We start from the raw sequence: 18140 nt of genomic DNA, 5'->3' as shown, positions 1-18140 counted from the left end.
AGGATCAAATATGTAAACCTCCCGGCGGTTCACTCTTCTTGGCCTTGATGACTCGAGGCTTCTGGATCATCCTTCTCCGGTTCTTCGTCCTCCTCCGCCGTCTGGAAATTTGGTGATGACCAGTCGATGCCACACAAGGCTTGAAATTCAGCTTCATCATCTATAAGTTCGGAAGGTTCAACTTCAGGGGCGAAAGTATGCTTACGGATTGGCGGGATTAGATCCATCACTTTATAAGCCGGCGTGGGCATCTTCTGATTCTCCCTGTTATAAGCTGGGTGGTATTTTGAAAGGTCCATGCCATTTGCAATCAGAGTCGCCATTGGACGTATTTATTTCACACAAGCAGCGAAGTCCTTTTGATCAAACGGAGTGCCATCTTCTTTCAAGCTTGGGTATCCAGTAGATACATCAACCGGGTCTAGTTCTGGTAACCATGCCTTGGCCCGGCTCACAGCTGTCACGGCACCGGCTTTTGCAGATGACCGCTTCATCTCTTCAATCCTAGCAGGAAGAACATAGAGTTTTTTTACGACATCACTCAAGAGAGTAGGTGCTTGGTTAGTCGGAGAAATCGTGGCCAGTGCGTGTTGAGTTCCAGTATATAGCTGTTCAAGAAGTGTATAAACAGCCTTAAGCTTCACAAGCATTTCCTGGCTAAGATTGTTGTCCTGGGACCTGAGTAATAATTATGGATTGGTTAGAGGCGATTTATACCATCAAGGAAGAGATTCAATTTGATGTTAACAAGGCGACTCACCAAAGATAGCAGAAACCATCTGGGATAGACGATGCTTTAAACCGGCAAGCTCAGTGGTCACCTCTTGAAGAGCCGCCTCTGCTTTTCCAGCCCGCTCCGTTAAAGCAGTCTTTTCTTCAGCTCGGGCGTTTCTTTCAGCCTCAAAACTGGCCTTCAGCTTTTCCGTTTCAGCCACGATATATTGGAATTTTGAATCAAGACATTGACGAACAACATAGAACGTAAAGTATGTTCGCTAAACGCAGATTTTTTAGTAGCTTATGGAATATATCTTTGGTTTAATTTTTTTTAGGGGTATATGTCTGGTTTAATGACACAGACAGTAGTACATGTCTTGATTACCCACCATCGATCCAGTTGGATGGATTCCATGGTAATGATTAATTGGATGGGCTTTCATGATGCCGACCCAACCGAGTGGCTTCCTAGAAATTGTCCTAGGCTACCATAGGTTCGCTAGGCCTAATCCTTGGTAACCATCACTAAGCGATAATGACTCATCAAAAAATATAATAAAGGGGCCCTATCCTTCTAGTGTAGCTAACCTTGCTCAAACGATGGTGCAAGAATTTCCAGCATGGGAGCACTCACACACAAAAGATATAACCTTCATCCCTCCCATCGCCCTCGTCTGCAGTTATGATCATTGCGCCACTGAACAACCCTGGTGGTTGAAGACGGTGCTGGGATTGCTCATGGTGCCTCCCTTTCGTGGCATGGTCCATGCTGGCAGGGGACTCCCCGAGAAGGGTGGCAGCAGGCTTTCTGCCATCACTGAAATATGCATGCGTCACGTCCCTCTTGGGGGCGTTGTTGTGGTCTCATTCCACCGTGCTAGGGCTATGCTGGGATCGTGAAAAAGCAATGGTAACAACACATGATAGGCCTTGAGGGTGGTGCTACATGTTCACACGGTCTCCCTTGCACTGATGATGTTTTGGGTCATTACCTTGTTGAGGGCATTGTCTGGATATGCTTGGATTGTTTCTTAGGGACGAAAACTTAGAATATGGTTGCATCCGGTGAAAGTTGCACCTGAGCGTCGCTCCCTTCCTGAAGGCGTTGTTGTCGAAGAACCTTATCGTCTTTGTGGTGTCATGAGATAGGTGATAAGGATACGGTCATTGTTCTAGTTTGTTGATAGTAGATTTGAACGCTTCGGGTTTTTCTTTTTGTTGCTCGCCTATGCATAACATCCTTTATGGCTTCCTTATTGGCCGGCGTATTTTTGTGTGTGCATGGATTCATCTTTGTTGTGTGCATTTAATATGTGGAGAGGCCGGGTGCATGCTTATTGTGTTTCTATTTTTTTGATACTTTATTTTGAGTCAATAAAATTCACTCTTCGTCACAAAAAACCAAGGTGAGGGACATGGTCGACATAAATCATTTGTCTATCATATATTAAATTACTTCTACATTTTTCCCAGTTGCAATGCCTAGTACCAGCATGACTCAAGTATACTGCTATCCCATCTCTTGCAATTTAAAGCCCTAAGAGGTCCTATGAATTCGGTTTATTTTCATCGTCTCTCACGGTTTTTATGTGGAATAAAATACGTAGGAAAATGATTATAAGCATAATCCATATATATACTGGAAGTGTACGCGGTACAACGTACAATAAAGTCTCGGTTCTCCTCAAAGGTAGTGAAAGTAAAAACAACCATAGTAGTAGTACAATAGTTGCCGGCCATGCAGAGCTAGCTCGGCGTACGCACTCCTTTCTCCCTCACATGGAGATCAGATCAGAGCATTTATTCATATGTATTAGAGACCTCAGCATACTCAGCGGTGATGGATGGCGCTATGGACGGCAGCCATGGTGGGCAGTGGTTGATCAGCGAATCTTAGAGCAGTCGACGTTAGCGCTGATTGCATATGGGACGCTGACGCCGCACTTGGAGGGGATGCCGGCGGCCTTGCCAGCGTTGAGCCCACCGGCAGCGCTCTTGATGCACTTGCACGCCGCTTGCTTGTCAGCGGTGCTCCGGGCTGCCCCGGCCAGACTCCTGACACCGCTGCAGCAGGCAGCAGTCGGGTTGGCGCCATTGCCGCGGGCATAGGAGATGCAGGGGCTCAAGGCGGAGGTCACCTGACCGCAGGAGATGGCCGCGTCGGTGGCTACGAGGAGCATAGTGGCCACCATGGCGACCAGCACGAGCGGAATAGCTGCACCGCGAGCCATCCCTATCGAGTTTGCAGTAGTAATCGTGTTGAACTCAGCTGGAGATGGTGAGAGGCTAGATTTGCTAAGTGATTGTACCGGTGAGGTGTTTCGTAGGGGGTGCATGGGCTTAAATAGGGTTGCTAACCAACATGCGATACCATTTGTAGTAGTAACTGTATACTGTGATTGTGGCAAGTATTGCGTCCACAGGGATAAATCCGATTGGTGTGAGCCAATGCATAAATTTTGGTCGCTGGATGTTGGATTGGTTTGCTGGGTATATTAAAGCATTTGGGAGACGGTTGGATGTTGGGTTGGGCCATGGATCGACAAAGCATGCATACCTACCGGTGGAGTGTGGTTGATTAGCATGTGCAGCGCGGATTAATAACAACATGTACTCTCATAATGACCGACTGTGGAGTGGTTGAGTGCATTAATTTGGTTAGCTCGACCGGTGAACTATACCAATCTGACGCTGCATGTGGTCGTGCAGGGCCATCGATCAATCACCTTCATTGATGCAATATTCAGAGCTGCATTTTAATGATTAATTTAGTTTATATGAAGACATGTCTTTGGGGTAAATTTACCATGACTATGTACGGCACGGTGCACCCGTATTCCGCTTCTGTTTTACAAAATATTATCTTTATTATGCAAGTGGCTTTGGCGCATCAGGATCCTATAGCGGAATATGGGTGCGTTGTACCGCTGCTATCTATTTTTTTTTTTTGCGCTGCTATCTATGGTTTTCTGATCGATAAGTGGCGCTACTAGGAATGAGGTTGGAGTACTTCTATCTTTTCAATGGATGCGGATTGGGCCAATTTCCGATCACTTATTTGGGGATACCGATATATTATCAGAGACTCACAAATACTGAATGGAAACACGTCGAGGAGAGACTACAAAAAAGACTAAGTAGTTCGAAAGGTAAATTGCTATCTCTGGATAGAAGGTTGGTCCTCATAAATTCAGTACTAAATAACATGGTACTATATATGATTTCCTTCTTTCAATTGCCGAAAGGAGCATTACATAGATTGGATTACTTCCGATCGAGATTCTTTTGGCAAGGAGATAGCGAGAGAGAAAAATATCGGCTGGCTAAATGGAGTGTGGTTTGCCGTCCCAAGGACCAAGGCGGGTTGGGAATTCATGACCTTGAGGTTAAGAACATGGCCCTCCTCGGCAAATGGTTGTTTAACTTGTTGACGGAACATGATGTATGGAAAACCCTCCTAAGGAGAAACTATGTGGGTTCTAAGGCGGTATCCCATGTATACTAGAAGCCTGGGGACTCTCATTTTTGGGCCGGACTAATGGCAACGAAGAAATATTTCTTCCGCTATGGTTCCTTCTTAGTTAAGGATGGCTCGGAAATTAGATTCTGAGAGGATAAGTGGCTAGGTAATGCTAATCTCCGGGAACAATATCCAGCTCTGTACAATATTATGCGTCACAAGGATGATACTATTGCCAAGGTTTTAGAATCATTTCCGCCAAATGTGACGTTCCGAAAGGATTTAATTGGACCTAGACTCCAATCGTGGAACATACTGCTCCAATGGTTAACCACGGTACAGTTGTCACAAGGGTCCGATATCTTTCGTTGGAACCTACATGGGAATTGGCAGTTCTCAGTGGAGTCTATATATAGAGCTCTGATCCAGTCAGATGTGCTAGTTGATAATAATAAGAAGATCTGAAAGATGAAGATACCCCTTAATAATAAAATCTTTGCGTGGTATCATCGTCGCGGAGTTATTCTTACTAAAGATAACCTTATTAAGAGGAATGGCATGGAAGTACGCAATGTGTATTTTGTCCGCATGAATAAAACATTTGTTCTTCCATTATAAATTGGCTCGTTCTATATGGTCAGTCATCCAGATAGCTTCTGGCTTGTATCCTCAGTGTAGTGTTACTAATATATTTGGCAACTGGTTACATGGGATTGATCACAAGTTTAGAATTCTTCTCAGGGTGGGAGTGCTTGCTGTGATTTGGTCGCTTTGGCTATGTAGAAATGATAAGGTTTTTAATGATAAAAGTACTTCCCTTATGCAGGTTATCTACAGATGTATCGGGACGTTTCGTTTATGGTCCCCTCTGCAGCAAGTGGAGAATCAAGACCTATTTACGGAGGTGTGTACATGATTGGAGGCTGCAGCAAGGGATATTTTTACCCAACATGGGTGGCAGCATGATCTTAGGATTGGCCCTCCTACCTTTTAGGTGTCATACAGATATTCATCTTTGTATTCCGCCTTTGTTTTTTATTTTGGCTTGTCGTGAGGACTTTGTTGGCTATGTGTATCTTAGTTATGCAGAGGCCGGGTGTAATGCTTAAACCTCTTAAATAATAAAGCGCCCCTTAAAAAAACTTCTCAATGGACTTTAAAAAAGAAAAAAAACGTTTCTATCTCGTCATACGGTAATCAAGATCAATAATATGTCTTAAAAAATTTTATGTATACTTATCCGTGAACAGAGGGAGTGGTAACTAAATTTACAATGCTATCAGCTCCGGAAGTTTTCCCTCCGTCTCTAGACACACCCACGTTGTTTTGGTCGGCACATCGAGCTCCTCAAATCGTCGGCAATCATTGTGCAAGCATGGACCAAATCGTCTCTAGACACACCCACGATGTAGTAGATGTGTATAATATCACTGGCATAATAAATGGGGCCAACGGCCAACCTCTGCTGTCCAGGTCATTAAAATATGTCATTTTCCTTCTCCGGCCTCTCATTTCACACACACCTCCTATCTTGTACAGCTACAAGGAATTGAAAACCCAACTTCTTTGGGCAAAGTTAAAAAACCAGCTTACATCGACTTTCTAGTCTTCTCCGGTATTTGGGCACGGTTCTGCTGGTCGCCGTCTCCGGTTCTGCTGTTCGCCGTCTCCGGTACCATACGCCCAGGATCACTCAAGCGCTAACGTGCCCAACGTAGGCGAGATCGATTTCTCGTGCGTCTGTGCTGCGTTGTTGGCTGCTCAAGTTCCACATACGGCTGCTCTTTCCGGATGATGTATTCCGCGTGGGCTGCTTGTTTACATGTACGATCAGCCTTCGTGGCTTTCGTGCATATACGATTAGTTTTCATGCACCACACATCGTCGGTTGCGCGCTCATGGATACTCCGGCTGCGTGGACGCGTGCCGCTGGTGCCCTGTAGCCGCGTGCCCCTTCTGCCCTCTCCGGCTGCCAAGCATGTCGTCGGCACCTCGTCGCCAGTCTGCATCTTCTCGTTCTCATCTGTCGTATCTGTTGGCCCAGACCCGACATCGAGTACTTTCCGACGACGGCGACGACCGACGACCAACAACGATGACGACCAAAGCTCGCTGACTATCTTGGCTTCAGCCCCAAGTTTGCAAGACGTGCGCGTACCGGGATAGCACACGAGCTGATTACTTCCAGCTGTGTACTACCTGCGATTAGCCGAAGCTAAGCTAGCAACCAGAACGATTCCTTCACTTGATCGATTCTAGCCAATACACACGCACGCACGCGAAACCAATATTGATTGCCAACAGGGGCTTGTCGCTCCTGGCCTTTTCTTTATTGATCTCCTCAACTCACGGTTCTTACAAGCCAGGGGTACAGGATTATATATACTAGCTACAACTAGTCTAATCCTATTCGGTGATCAGGTAGAAACCTACAAGGACACGTACTTGTATACATGAACTACATCGGACACGGACACAAGTTGTCGTGTTTAATTCCAACAATCACCCCCCTAAACACGACGTCGTCACGTCACTGCATAGACGTCGATCCTTCTCTGCATCTCTAAGAGCTTCTCTCGATCCAAAGCATTGGTCAGGATGTCCGCCAGCTGATCATCGGTGCGAACGTAGTTGACCTTCGTCTTACCTTCTTCCACACAATCCTTTGTGTAATGATACATCGTATCAATGTGCCTGCTCCTGCTATGCTGCACTGGATTCTCTGCTAGAAAAGCTATAGACTCACTATCAACGTTGAGCACCACTTGTTCCCAATCTCGATTCATGAGATCACCGTGTAGCCTCCTTAGCCACACACCTTGACACTCTGCTTCACTTGAAGTCGATGTCACCACTTTATGCTTTCGTGATAGCCAGCTTACTATGCTTCCACCAAGAAAAATATGCCACGACTGAGGTACTCTTATGGTCGTCAACAATCCCTTCCTTGTCACTACCACTGTAGTCGAGTAGATTCACCATCTCCTTCTTGCTTAGCTCAAGACGAGGTTCCATTGAAGCGACAATATGATTGCAATCTTTCACGCCACGGCTTTCAAGTACCTTCCTTGCATATGCCTCCTGGCATAGTTTGATCCCCTCCGGTTTTTTATGTACCCTAATCCCGAGGTTCCAACGCAAAATACCAAGATCATCCATCTTGAAAAGCTCCTTCATTTGTAGCTTGAACTTTGCAATCACCTCTTCATCTGCTCCAGTTATCAATAGGTCGTCGACGTAGATGCCAACTAGTAGACGATCCCTTCCTTCACCTCTCTTGTACATTGTATGCTCTAGTGGGGCTTTCTCAAATCCAAGAGAAATCAAAATCCGATCAAGTTTGATGCTCCATGCCCAGGAGCCTTGGTGTAGCCCGTACAAGACTTTGTGTAGCTTCAGTACCTTGTGCTCTTGTCCCTCTTTGATGAACCCCGGTGGCTGGTTCACATAAACCTCTCCTTCTAACTCTCCGTTAAAAAACGCGGATTTTACATCCATGCGATGTATGCTCCATGATTCTTGAACCGCGAGAGCGATGAGCAATATCATAGAATCCATCCTTGCAACGGGAATGAACACATCTTCGAAGTGCACACTTTCTTCTTGCACGTACTCTTTGGCTACTAGCTTCGCTTTGTGCTTCACGGACCCATCGGCATCTTTCTTGATCAAAAATTCCCACTTGAGATCCATGGCTCTTTCATTGTTGGGAAGATCTACAAGCTCCCATGCATTGTTGTCGTGGATCGACCTCAACTCCACTTCGATAGCCTGACGCCAACACTCCTTTGTGTTCGCATCCTCAAAATCCGCCGGTTCCTCGCCGCTTGCTAGACACCGTCGCCCACTCCCTTTCACTTTTACCTGGTCAATCGTCCAAAAAGTCCTCTCCGGATATGGGTGTAACACCGGTTGTAGCAGTACAGGTGTAGGTGATGATGCCTTTTCCTCCATTGCCTTCGGAGGCGAGGTTGCTTGCGCGGCTCCTTGTAGTATCGGCGTCCGAGTGACATGACGACGTCGTGTTTAGGGGGGTGATTGTTAGAGTTAAACACGACAATATGTATCCGTGTCCGGCTGTGTGCACGTTTACGTATAGGTGTCCGTGTAGGATTCTTGATCATCACCGAACAGGTCTGTCTAGGCTAGCTATTACTAATATATATAGGTAACCTGCCCCTGTACTTTGTAACTGTGATTTGTGAAAGCAAACAGGCTCGATACGAGCCTGTGGCAATACGCCGGCTTCCTCGCGTACATGTATATTAGAAAACAGCCAGAATCGATCAAAGCAACGCAACGATCTCAGTTGTTGTACGTGCGTGTGTTCCAGGAGCCATCTTGGTGTGGTGGATCGATCACGATCAGGAGGCCAGCTTTGTACTACGGTGCGTCTCCGCGTAATGTAAATCGTCGAGTTCATCAGCGAGCTTCGTTCATCATCGTCGTTCGTTGTCGGTGTATCGCGGTCGCCGGAAGTACTTGGCGTCGGGACTGGGCCAACAGTATCTTCGGTCTGATCAACAATAGGTGGACGTCTTGGTGGTATTTTGTGAAGATCGTCACTGAGTATAAGCGCTCCTCCACCGATCCAGCAACGAGCTACCGCTACGTCGCCTCATCGGGCTGCAGCGCCGCCACCCCATGGTTCTTCTTCCGCCCGCATCGACCCGCGTCACCGCTGCGTCGTCCCTTCGGACCGTAGTCCCATGGCCCGCGGTCCGCCGCCGCCCCGAGGTCGTCCGCTTCAGGTCATCTCCGCGGTTGCACCAACCCTCGCGCCACCGCTGCGTCGCCCCGTCAGGCCGTAGCGAACGTGGCATGCGGTCCACGCCGCCATCCCGAGGTCGTCCCCGCGGTTGCACCGACTCGCGCTCCACCGCTGCGCCGCCCCTTCGGGCTGTAGCGCCGCCGCCCCGAGGTCTTCCCACCGTCGCCCTGGCCTGCCCGCCGCCACTGCATCGCCCCTTCGGGCCGTCGCGTCGCAGCCCGCGGTCCACTACGTCGTCTCCGCGCGTCGACTTCTCGTGGTATGCGCTGCGCCGCCTCCCTCGGTGCGGGAACGCCATTGTCCGCGCCAGTCTTCGTCATGTTGTCGGGTTCCTCGCATACTTCCAGCACCACTGCCGCGCTCCTAACCTAGCCGCCGCGGCTGCCGTAAGGCCGTCGCCGCGGCTGCCGTAAGGCCGTCGCCGCCGCTCCTCTTCGGCCGCCGCAGCTACCTCCGTAGCCGCCGCGCCTCCCCCCTTCTTCGTCCAGCACCAGCGCGTCGCCATCATCGCCGTCATCTATCCCAACTGCTTCGTCTACTCAGACAACCGCGGGCGACATTGGCCCCGCGCCGATTGGCACCTCAACCGTCGTTGAGTCCTTCTCTCCTAGCCTCTTCGACTTCTACGACATGGCGTACAGCTCATGCAGGTCCCTGTCTACGCATGCCCGGTGTTGGCAACACCGATGCGTTCCTTCGCCAACGACGTGTCCCCGGGTCTGGCGAGCCTGGAGCGACGTTTCGTCAACTTCGTCTTCGTCCGTCTACGCATGCCCGGTGCTGCCAACACCGATGTGTGCCTTCGTCTACGACGTGTCCTCAGGTTTGGCAAACCCGGCGCGACGCCTCATCGACATTGTCTGCTTTTTGGCGCACCACTACTTCGACACCACTGCGCCCATGACTAACTCGGCGCCTCCTTGCGCCTGTGGCTCCACGGCGACTTCCTCGATACCAGCTACCCCGACTCGACATCGACCATGGCATTCTTCGCACGATTACCTGGACCACGGCTACACCACATACGCTCTTGGCTACCTCGACAAACGTCACAAAGGGCTACCGCCTTGCTTGAGCAACCTCGTCGGTTTACACTCCGACCACGACTTCCGCGATGCGTCGACCATTACGACTGTGGGGGAGTGTCCGTCGGCTTGCCTCCGGATTCTTCTCCAGTCTCACCGTCTGCGCTGCTACGGGGGGATGTTGAGTATAATGTTTATTAGGAAAGACGAGATAGTCTAGGATTTGTTCTGGTTTGTCTTGTACTCCAAGTAGATGATTGTACTTCTATATATATGCCCACGAGGTTCAAGCAATACAATGAACTATTCCACCAATCTCCCTCTCCCTTCTAACAGCGGCTTTGAATTAAGGTTAGTTCAACCTTAGTTCAAAGATGCGACACTTATTATTCGTTGGAGGGAGGGAGTACAGTTTTTTATGGAAAAAAGACTGAAATTATGTGGTTGTACGATATTGGCAAGCAGCTGACAATCAACTATCCACTTTCGATATGACACAACATAACTTTCTTATTATTTTTTATACCATAAGCAATTAGTCCACGTACTCCAAGCTGAAGGCTATCACTAAAATTTACTAAAACTACAAAAGTAATTGATAACATAGACTTACAATGGCATTAATCTTTATAATATTCAAACAGTGTCCAATTAGAGTTCTTAATATTCAATCCGAAATGCCTGAAACAATAAGAAAAATCCGTGCAATTTATAGTCGCAATGCAGGCAGTGAATACATCTCTCGACCAGGAAATGAAAATAAATTGTGTATTGCCGCACACTAGTAGAAAAAGAGGCTTCCATACGCCCCCATTAGTCCCCAAAATAATCGAACCGCGACCAAAGGGGTCTTTAGTCGCGGTTCGGGAGGAGACCCGCGACCAACTATCTGGGCCCAGCGCGCTCGGTCGACAGCTGGCGGACGGGAGGGGCTTTAGTCCCGGTTGGCCTGGCCAACCGGGACTAAAGGTCCTCAGGCTGGCCCGAAGGCCTTTAGTCGCGGTTGGCCAGACCAACCGGGACTAAAGGTTAGACCTTTAGTCCCGGTTGGTCTGGCCAACCGCGACTAAAGGGATTTGAGGCCTCATTTTCAATCTCTCTCCCCCCCCCCCCCCGATCGCCTTTCAGTTTTAGAAAAAACAAAAGAAAATGGTGGAAATGTCAAAAAAATAAAATAAAATAAGTTTCTCATGTGATATGTGGTCTAGTTGTTGGGAAAATTAACAAATATGAATTTCGACTTTATTTGCAAAATCTCTCTGGAAATTCTTAAAATGGGCATAACTTTTGCATACGAACTCGGATGAAAAAGTTTTTTATATGAAAAATCATCTACTCGAGAAGTTACATCCGAATTTAACAGAAAAAACCTAACAGAAAAAAAGATACGGGGCTTTTAAGATCTGGAGAGGCAAAAAAATTCAAATTGTGGTCAAACTGTGGTCAAACAATGGTCAAACTAATTATTCTAGAATATTAGTGTTACTAAATAATTATTTCAGTTTTTTTAAATTTTGGTCAAATCTGGTCAAACTGTGGTCAAACAATGGTCAAACTAATTATTCCAGAAGTATTAGTGTTACTAAATAATTATTGTTTTTTAAAACAATAGTTTCAAACTCAAACAGTGAAATGTGTCACTTCGTGCTCAAGCTAAATTCCTGAGGGTTAATAGAATTGACATCCTACTATTGTCAGGAAAACAACAAGTGCAGACTTGGAAACGAGGGAGAATAAAACCCGGAAGTTAAGCGTGCTAGCAGTGATGAGGGGTGGTGATTAGAGATTAGAGGTTAGAGGTTAAAATAATTCAGAAATTTGAAAATAAAATAAAATAAAAAAATTCGCAAAAAAACCAGGTTTAAATCTGCGGAGGAGGCCTTTAGTCCCGGTTAGCCACGAGAACCGGGACTAAAGGACGGGCCTTTAGTCCCGGTTTGCCACGAGAACCGGGAATAAAGCCTTTAGTCGCGGTTCGTAAGAGGCGCGACTAAAGGGGGGTCTTTAGTCGCGCATATTTAGTCCCGGTTGCACAGCCGGGACTAAAGGCCTTTGCGAACCGGGACTAAAGGCCTTTTTTCTACCAGTGGCAAGTTATGTTTGCTTATTTAGGTCACATTACATTATTTCTTTGCTGAATTGATCCTGCGATTCTGTCAATTAAACACAAAAACAACATATTATAGTTAAAGGCTTTACCAACCGTCATTGTTGGGAAAGTCATCGTCGAAACTGTTTTTCATAAACTAAATAAGCATAATCTTTTTTCCCGTCAAAAGTTACCCATGACTGTCTTTTTTTTTACGTGAATGAGGACAGAAGATAGAAAAAGGAAATTGATCATCCCACTGTAACTTAAGCCATATACGGATCCAGCTATGTTGAGATGAAAAAGGTCGAACTTCAGTCTAAATACTTATATATAAATATATTCCAGGTATAGTATATTTTTGGAAAAATTCAAACACCTGACTCAACTTAGCATGGAGAGAACTTGACTCAAATAAGGAGAAAATTCTATTACTCCCATGGTCCACCTGTAGCGAAAAGTAGATATTAACTTTCTATTTGTGCAAGCATTTAGTGCTGTAGTCCACTCAGCTTTCTTATGTCGAACCCTGTCAGAACGCCGGTTTATTACTGTGATTGGATCCATAATTACAATTTCATACTCTCCGATCAATTTATAACAAACATAAAGTATATTGTACGTACTATCACAACCAAGAGTATTCCAATTTTTCGTTGCACTACAAGCTAACAACCAGTGTTTAATTAATTGGCATCTCGCTGGCTGATCTTTCATGTACAGTGTTTGTAATTTATCTTAACTGTCTAGAACTAGAAGTATATTGCTGTGTGTTGGATGATGGTGAATTAAGCAGTTCTATATATATTCCGATTTCTTAGAATTAAGCCAGTACGAGTTTTTGTTGGTGATTGCATTCACTAGAATTATGTGTGTTCTCAAACAGTTTTAGGGTGTGTTTAGTTGAGGAACCAAAATGAGTGAAATGTCATAGTTCCATTCCTAGTAAATTGGGTTCATTCCTACGTCTTGCTTGGAGCAAGAAACTGGAATGGAATGCTTTCCCAGTCTTGCATATATCAAAAGTGCTGAATAACATGCGCACGCAAGTAGAGCTGATCAGCTGAGGAGACCCCCACTCCCCGGGCAACTTGTTTCACATGGACCCTGGCTCGTGGGATGAATCAGAAAAACTTACTCACAAGGATAATATTGATCTGACTAGAATCTTCTCAGAAGAGGAGGTGAAAGAGGCCTTGTTTGCAATGGATGTCAATAGAGCACCTGGCCCTGATAATATTCCTGCGGAGTTTTATCAACATTGCTGGAACATTGTCAAAAGTGACATTATGCGGCTGTTCAGCCACTTCCATGCTGGAACGCTTGACGTGCAGCGCCTTAATTATGGGGTGATTACTCTTCTCCCAAAAGTGTCAGGTGCGGATCTTATTCAGCAATTTCGGCCTATTTGTCTCCTTAGGTGCCCATATAAACTGATTACTAAGACTATGGATCGGAGAGTAGAAAAATATGCTGACAAACTGATAAGCTTGTCACAAAATGCTTTTGTAAAAGGGAGGAATATTATGGATGGGATCATGACTTTACATGAGCTCCTCAATTACACCCATGTCAAGAAAAAAGTAGGGGTGGTGCTTAAGCTCGACTTCGAGAAAGCATACGACAAGGTTAACTGGGAGTTTCTGTTGGATTGCCACATAATGAGGGGCTTCAATGAAACCTGGTGTGGGTGGGTGAATCAAATCCTATACAATGGTACTGTTAGTATCAAGCTTAACAACTCAGTGGGCCCATATTTTCAGTGCCAAAGGGGTGCGCCAAGGAGACCCCCACTCCCCCTTTTTGTTCAAACTAGCTGTAGAATGCCTCAACAAGATGATCTGTAAAGCGCAGCAGAATGGCCTCCTAACTGGACTAGCATCTGATCTTGTCCCGAATGGGGTGGTAGTTCTGCAATACGCAGATGACACGATCATTTGCCTCGAGCATGATGTGGAGAAAGCATTAAATCTGAAGCTCCTCTTATACATGTTCGAACTCATGTCTGGACTGAAAAGTAAACTTCCAGAAGAGCGAGATCATGACTGTCGGAGGGGACACTGACATTGATAGCAAGTATGCCGAGATCTTTAACTGCGAGATTGGGCACTTTCCAATTAAATATCTTGGTATGCCTGTGAGTTTCACAACCCTTAAAGATTCAGTGTGGGAATTTATTGTAGATAAATACCTTAAGTGTTTCTGGTCCTGGATTGGTAATGCTGCATCCAGCGGGGGACAGACTTACTTTGCTTACCTCGGTACTGTCGCAGCTATCTTTATATCATATGTCCATGTGGCTTATGAGTAAAACTTTCATAGAAAGGCTGGATAAGCACCGTCGTAAATTTTTCTGGCATGGGTGCAATAAGAAGAATAGATATTACCTGGTCAAATGGAAGAAGGTGTGTAGATTGAACGGCAAAGGGGTTCTGGGCGTCGAAGATCTCAGGAAACAAAACATCAGCCTGTTGGTAAAATGGTGGTGGAAATTAGAAACCCAAACTGCAGTTTGGCAAAACTTGGTGAGAGCCAGATATATACAAAACAAGTCGGTGGCAACTGTGCAACCTAGACAATCTGACTCCCCATGCTGGAAATCTCTTCTGAAAGTCAGGGAGTTGTACATGATGGGGAGAAAGATTAAACTAGGATGCGGCAACCTGAGCAGGGTGTGGAAAGACTCAATTGAGGAGCTGCCCCCACTCAATTCGAGGTTCCCTCGGCTGTTTGAAATCTGTACAGATCAGGATTGTACGGTCCAAAACTTTAACAAGGTAGAGACTTCGACCTTTTTTAGAAGGCGTCTATGCCCTAATCTTAGAGAACAGTGGGATAGGGTACGACAGTACATCTTGGGGCTTAAGACTACAGCTGAGGAAGATGTAGTGTTTTGGGTTTTGAGTAAGAATGCTAAGTACTCCACTAAATCTATGTATAATTGGCTGGAAAAACCTCTTCACGGAAGCAACTATAGATGGATCTGGGAGGCGAAACTACCTCTTAAGATACATATTTTCTTGTGCCAGATGGCTCAAGATGCGGTGCTCACTAGAGCGGTGATGAGGAGGAAAAAATGGCCGGGGAACCCTGTGTGTACCTTCTGTAACAATATTGAAACTGCGTCCCACCTGTTCTTTACGTGTCCTGTGGCGCGTGTTGTCTGGACAGTTGGAGTTGTGTTGGGGACTGAATTATGCCCGAATAACAACTGGCAATTCTATGTGTGGTGTAATATGTTCCTACCCAATGAATCTAGATTTTATACTGTTGGTTTGGCGGCAGTAACTTGGGCTATTTGGCTTGCGCGTAATAAGGCTACTTTTGAAAAACAATTGATCAAATCTCCATTTGAGATTGTGTATTCGGCTTGTTCGTTTCTCTTGTATTGGGCAGGTCTTCAGCCGGTGGAAGAAGTGGCAAGATTGCGACTCGGAGCTTAGATGATTAGAGCGAGCACAACCAAGTTGATGGCCATGTGTGAAGGGGCCAGGCGCGCGACGGGAGACGAGGGTGAGGTGTTCTCTGGATGATGCTGCTGATGTGCTCTACATTCTGCCCTGGTTGTGATAGGGGGCGTTGTGCTAGGGTCTAAGTCTCAGGCTCCACGTTTGGGTAACTTTTGAAAGTCTACATGCTTTATGTTCTTCTGGCACCTCGTGTTTGTGCCTTTTCCCCTGATTTGTAATAGCTAGACTCAAACTAAGTAGGTGCTGTCAGGTTTTCGCCCCATCGTGCTCGTTTCGATGGCGGGCGAGCACAGTGGGTTTTCTGGCAGTGCGTTGAACTCGCTGCTCCTCTTTCCTTGCTTCCTGGCTGTATCGGAGACTGTTGTATTTCCGTTTATTTTAATGGAAAGGGGCACACCCGGTTGAAAAAAAAAAGAGCTGATCAGCTGAGTATACAATCCATATATCAAAAGTACACATGGTACAAAGTACACCAAACTCAGGGAGTGGAGGAACAACCAAACATCGATACAACAGTGTGACCGGCCATGCGCTGGCTGGACGTACGTACTCCTCTCTCTCTCACGCAGTGAGATAATATGATAGCATTTATTCATATATATGTATGTGTGTGTGTGTGTGACCTCAACGTACTAAGCGTAGATCAATGGAGTTATAGGCAGCAACGATGGCAGCAGGTGCTTGATCAGCGAATCTTAGAGCAGTCGACCGAAGAGCTGATGGCGTAGGGGACGCTAACGCCACACTTTGTGGGGATGCCGGCGGCCTTGCCAGCGATGAGCCCAGCAGCAGCGCTCTTGATGCACTTGCACGCCGCTTGCTTGTCAGCGGTGCTCCGGGCTGAGCTGGCCAGACTCCTAACGCCGCTGCAGCAGGCCGCCGGCGGGTTGGCGCCATTGCCGCGTGCATAGGGGATGCAGGGGCTCAAGGCAGAGCTCACGTGACCGCACGATACGGTCGCCTCTGTGGCTGCAAGGAGCATATATAGCGGCCACCACGGCGACCAGCACGACCTGAGCAACAGCAGAACGGGCCATCTCGATCAAGCTAGCAATAGTAGTGGTGGTGAGCTCAGGCGGAGATGATGAGATAGCTAGATTTGCTAAGTGATTGTAATGGTGAGGCGTTTCGTGGGGATGCATGGGCTTCCACTAGTAGAAAAGAGGGCTTTGGTTCAGGCCGGGTCAGCCCATTAGTCCCGGTTCAGTCTAGAACCGGGACCCATGGGGCACTGGTCCCGGTTCGTGAGGCCAGGGGCCTGTCGGGACTCGTGGGGGCATTGGTCCCGGTTCGTCTGGCCCCTTTAGTCCCGGTTGGTGGGACAAACCGGGACCAATGGGGCTCGCTCCTGGTCCACCACCATTGGTCCCGATTGATGGCTTGAACCGGGACCACAGGCTGCCCTTTAGTCCCGGTTCATACCACGAACCGGGACCAATGATGCGGCTATATATACCCCTCGCCCGCGAGCAGTGCACTTCAGTGCTCTGTTTTTCTCTGGCCGGCGAGGGAGGGCTTTGTGGTGCTCTACCTCACCTCCTATGCACATAAGGTGTTCGATGAAATGCCCGAGCCACACTAGTTAAGCTTTCTCGTCTCGAAGCTCGACCTCAAAGCTCCATTTTCCTCGAGATTTGTCTAGCTTTAGCGGCCCGTCACGTCCCATTCCCGTCTTCACCGCCGTCGATCGCCCGCGCCGATCTCGTCGCCGGCACCACCGTGGTGAGCCTCTTGTTCTTATCTTCTTTCCGAAAGAAAAAAATTCTTACTTTAGATAGATACTTGTATAATTTTCTTACTATTTTATTGCTTGTTATTATATAGTGCGATGGTTTCGGTATCCGCCCCCGTTGGCCCTTGTCCTGTCTATGATTCGGATGTGGTATATATTATCTTTATAACTATTGGTTCATTTATTGTTTATGAAAATTATGCCGACGAACGTGACATAGATTTTATTTATCTAGGAGGTATGTGAACCGGAAATTCCAACCGACCCTATTGTCGAGAGGTTAAATTTAGTTGAAGAAGAAAACAATTTCTTGAAGGAAAAAATAAAAAAATTCGAGGAGGAGAAGATGACATTGGAGTTGCATGTTGCGGATGTCGTCGATGATCACAAGATCAAGATGGATGTAATGCGCTTGAAGATTAGAAAGATTAGAAAATATGCCATTCATACCGAGGCTTGGTATCATTATGCCGTTGGATCAATTGTTACCTTGGTTGCGATTATGATCGCATTTGTTTTCGCATTGAAATGTTTTACATAGTTTCAATGTATGGTTTAATTAATTAGACGCTCTGGAGAGCTATATGTTGTTAGATAAGAACTACGTATGTACTTTGGTTTTAATGTGATGATGAACTTCTATTAATTTGGTCACTTAATTATCTATTTATAATGTTCTGTAATGGTTTTTGACACACTTAATTATATATAATGCACGCAGATGAACCGGCAATGGATGTACGGTGACACACCTCCGAGTACATTAAGGGCGTGCATGATTTTCTCGAAGTGGCTGAGGCAAACAAGCAGAATGGTTTTATGTATTGTCCATGCCCTAAATGTGGGAATACGAAGTCTTACTCTGACCGGAAAATC

The 18140-nt window shown here is 46.5% G+C and overlaps 1 protein-coding gene and 1 pseudogene across 1 annotated transcript; both read right to left on the bottom strand.

Moving 5' to 3' along the window:
• Window positions 1-2329: 2329 nt before the first annotated feature.
• LOC141028200 (non-specific lipid-transfer protein 4.3-like) lies at window positions 2330-3181 on the bottom strand. Its single transcript, XM_073506065.1, has one exon. The coding sequence runs from the start codon at window positions 3051-3053 to the stop codon at window positions 2601-2603; it is 453 nt and encodes a 150-aa protein (XP_073362166.1). The 5' UTR covers window positions 3054-3181; the 3' UTR covers window positions 2330-2600.
• A 12804-nt stretch (window positions 3182-15985) lies between these two features.
• On the bottom strand, window positions 15986-16630 carry LOC141028199 (non-specific lipid-transfer protein 4.1-like; annotated as a pseudogene).
• Window positions 16631-18140: the final 1510 nt, after the last annotated feature.

Source organism: Aegilops tauschii, unplaced genomic scaffold (genome assembly GCF_002575655.3).
Source record: "Aegilops tauschii subsp. strangulata cultivar AL8/78 unplaced genomic scaffold, Aet v6.0 Super-Scaffold_262, whole genome shotgun sequence".
Taxonomy (NCBI): Eukaryota; Viridiplantae; Streptophyta; class Magnoliopsida; order Poales; family Poaceae; genus Aegilops; species Aegilops tauschii.
Note: the sequence above shows the minus strand (reverse complement) of the source record. Positions and strands in the feature narration are given on the sequence as shown.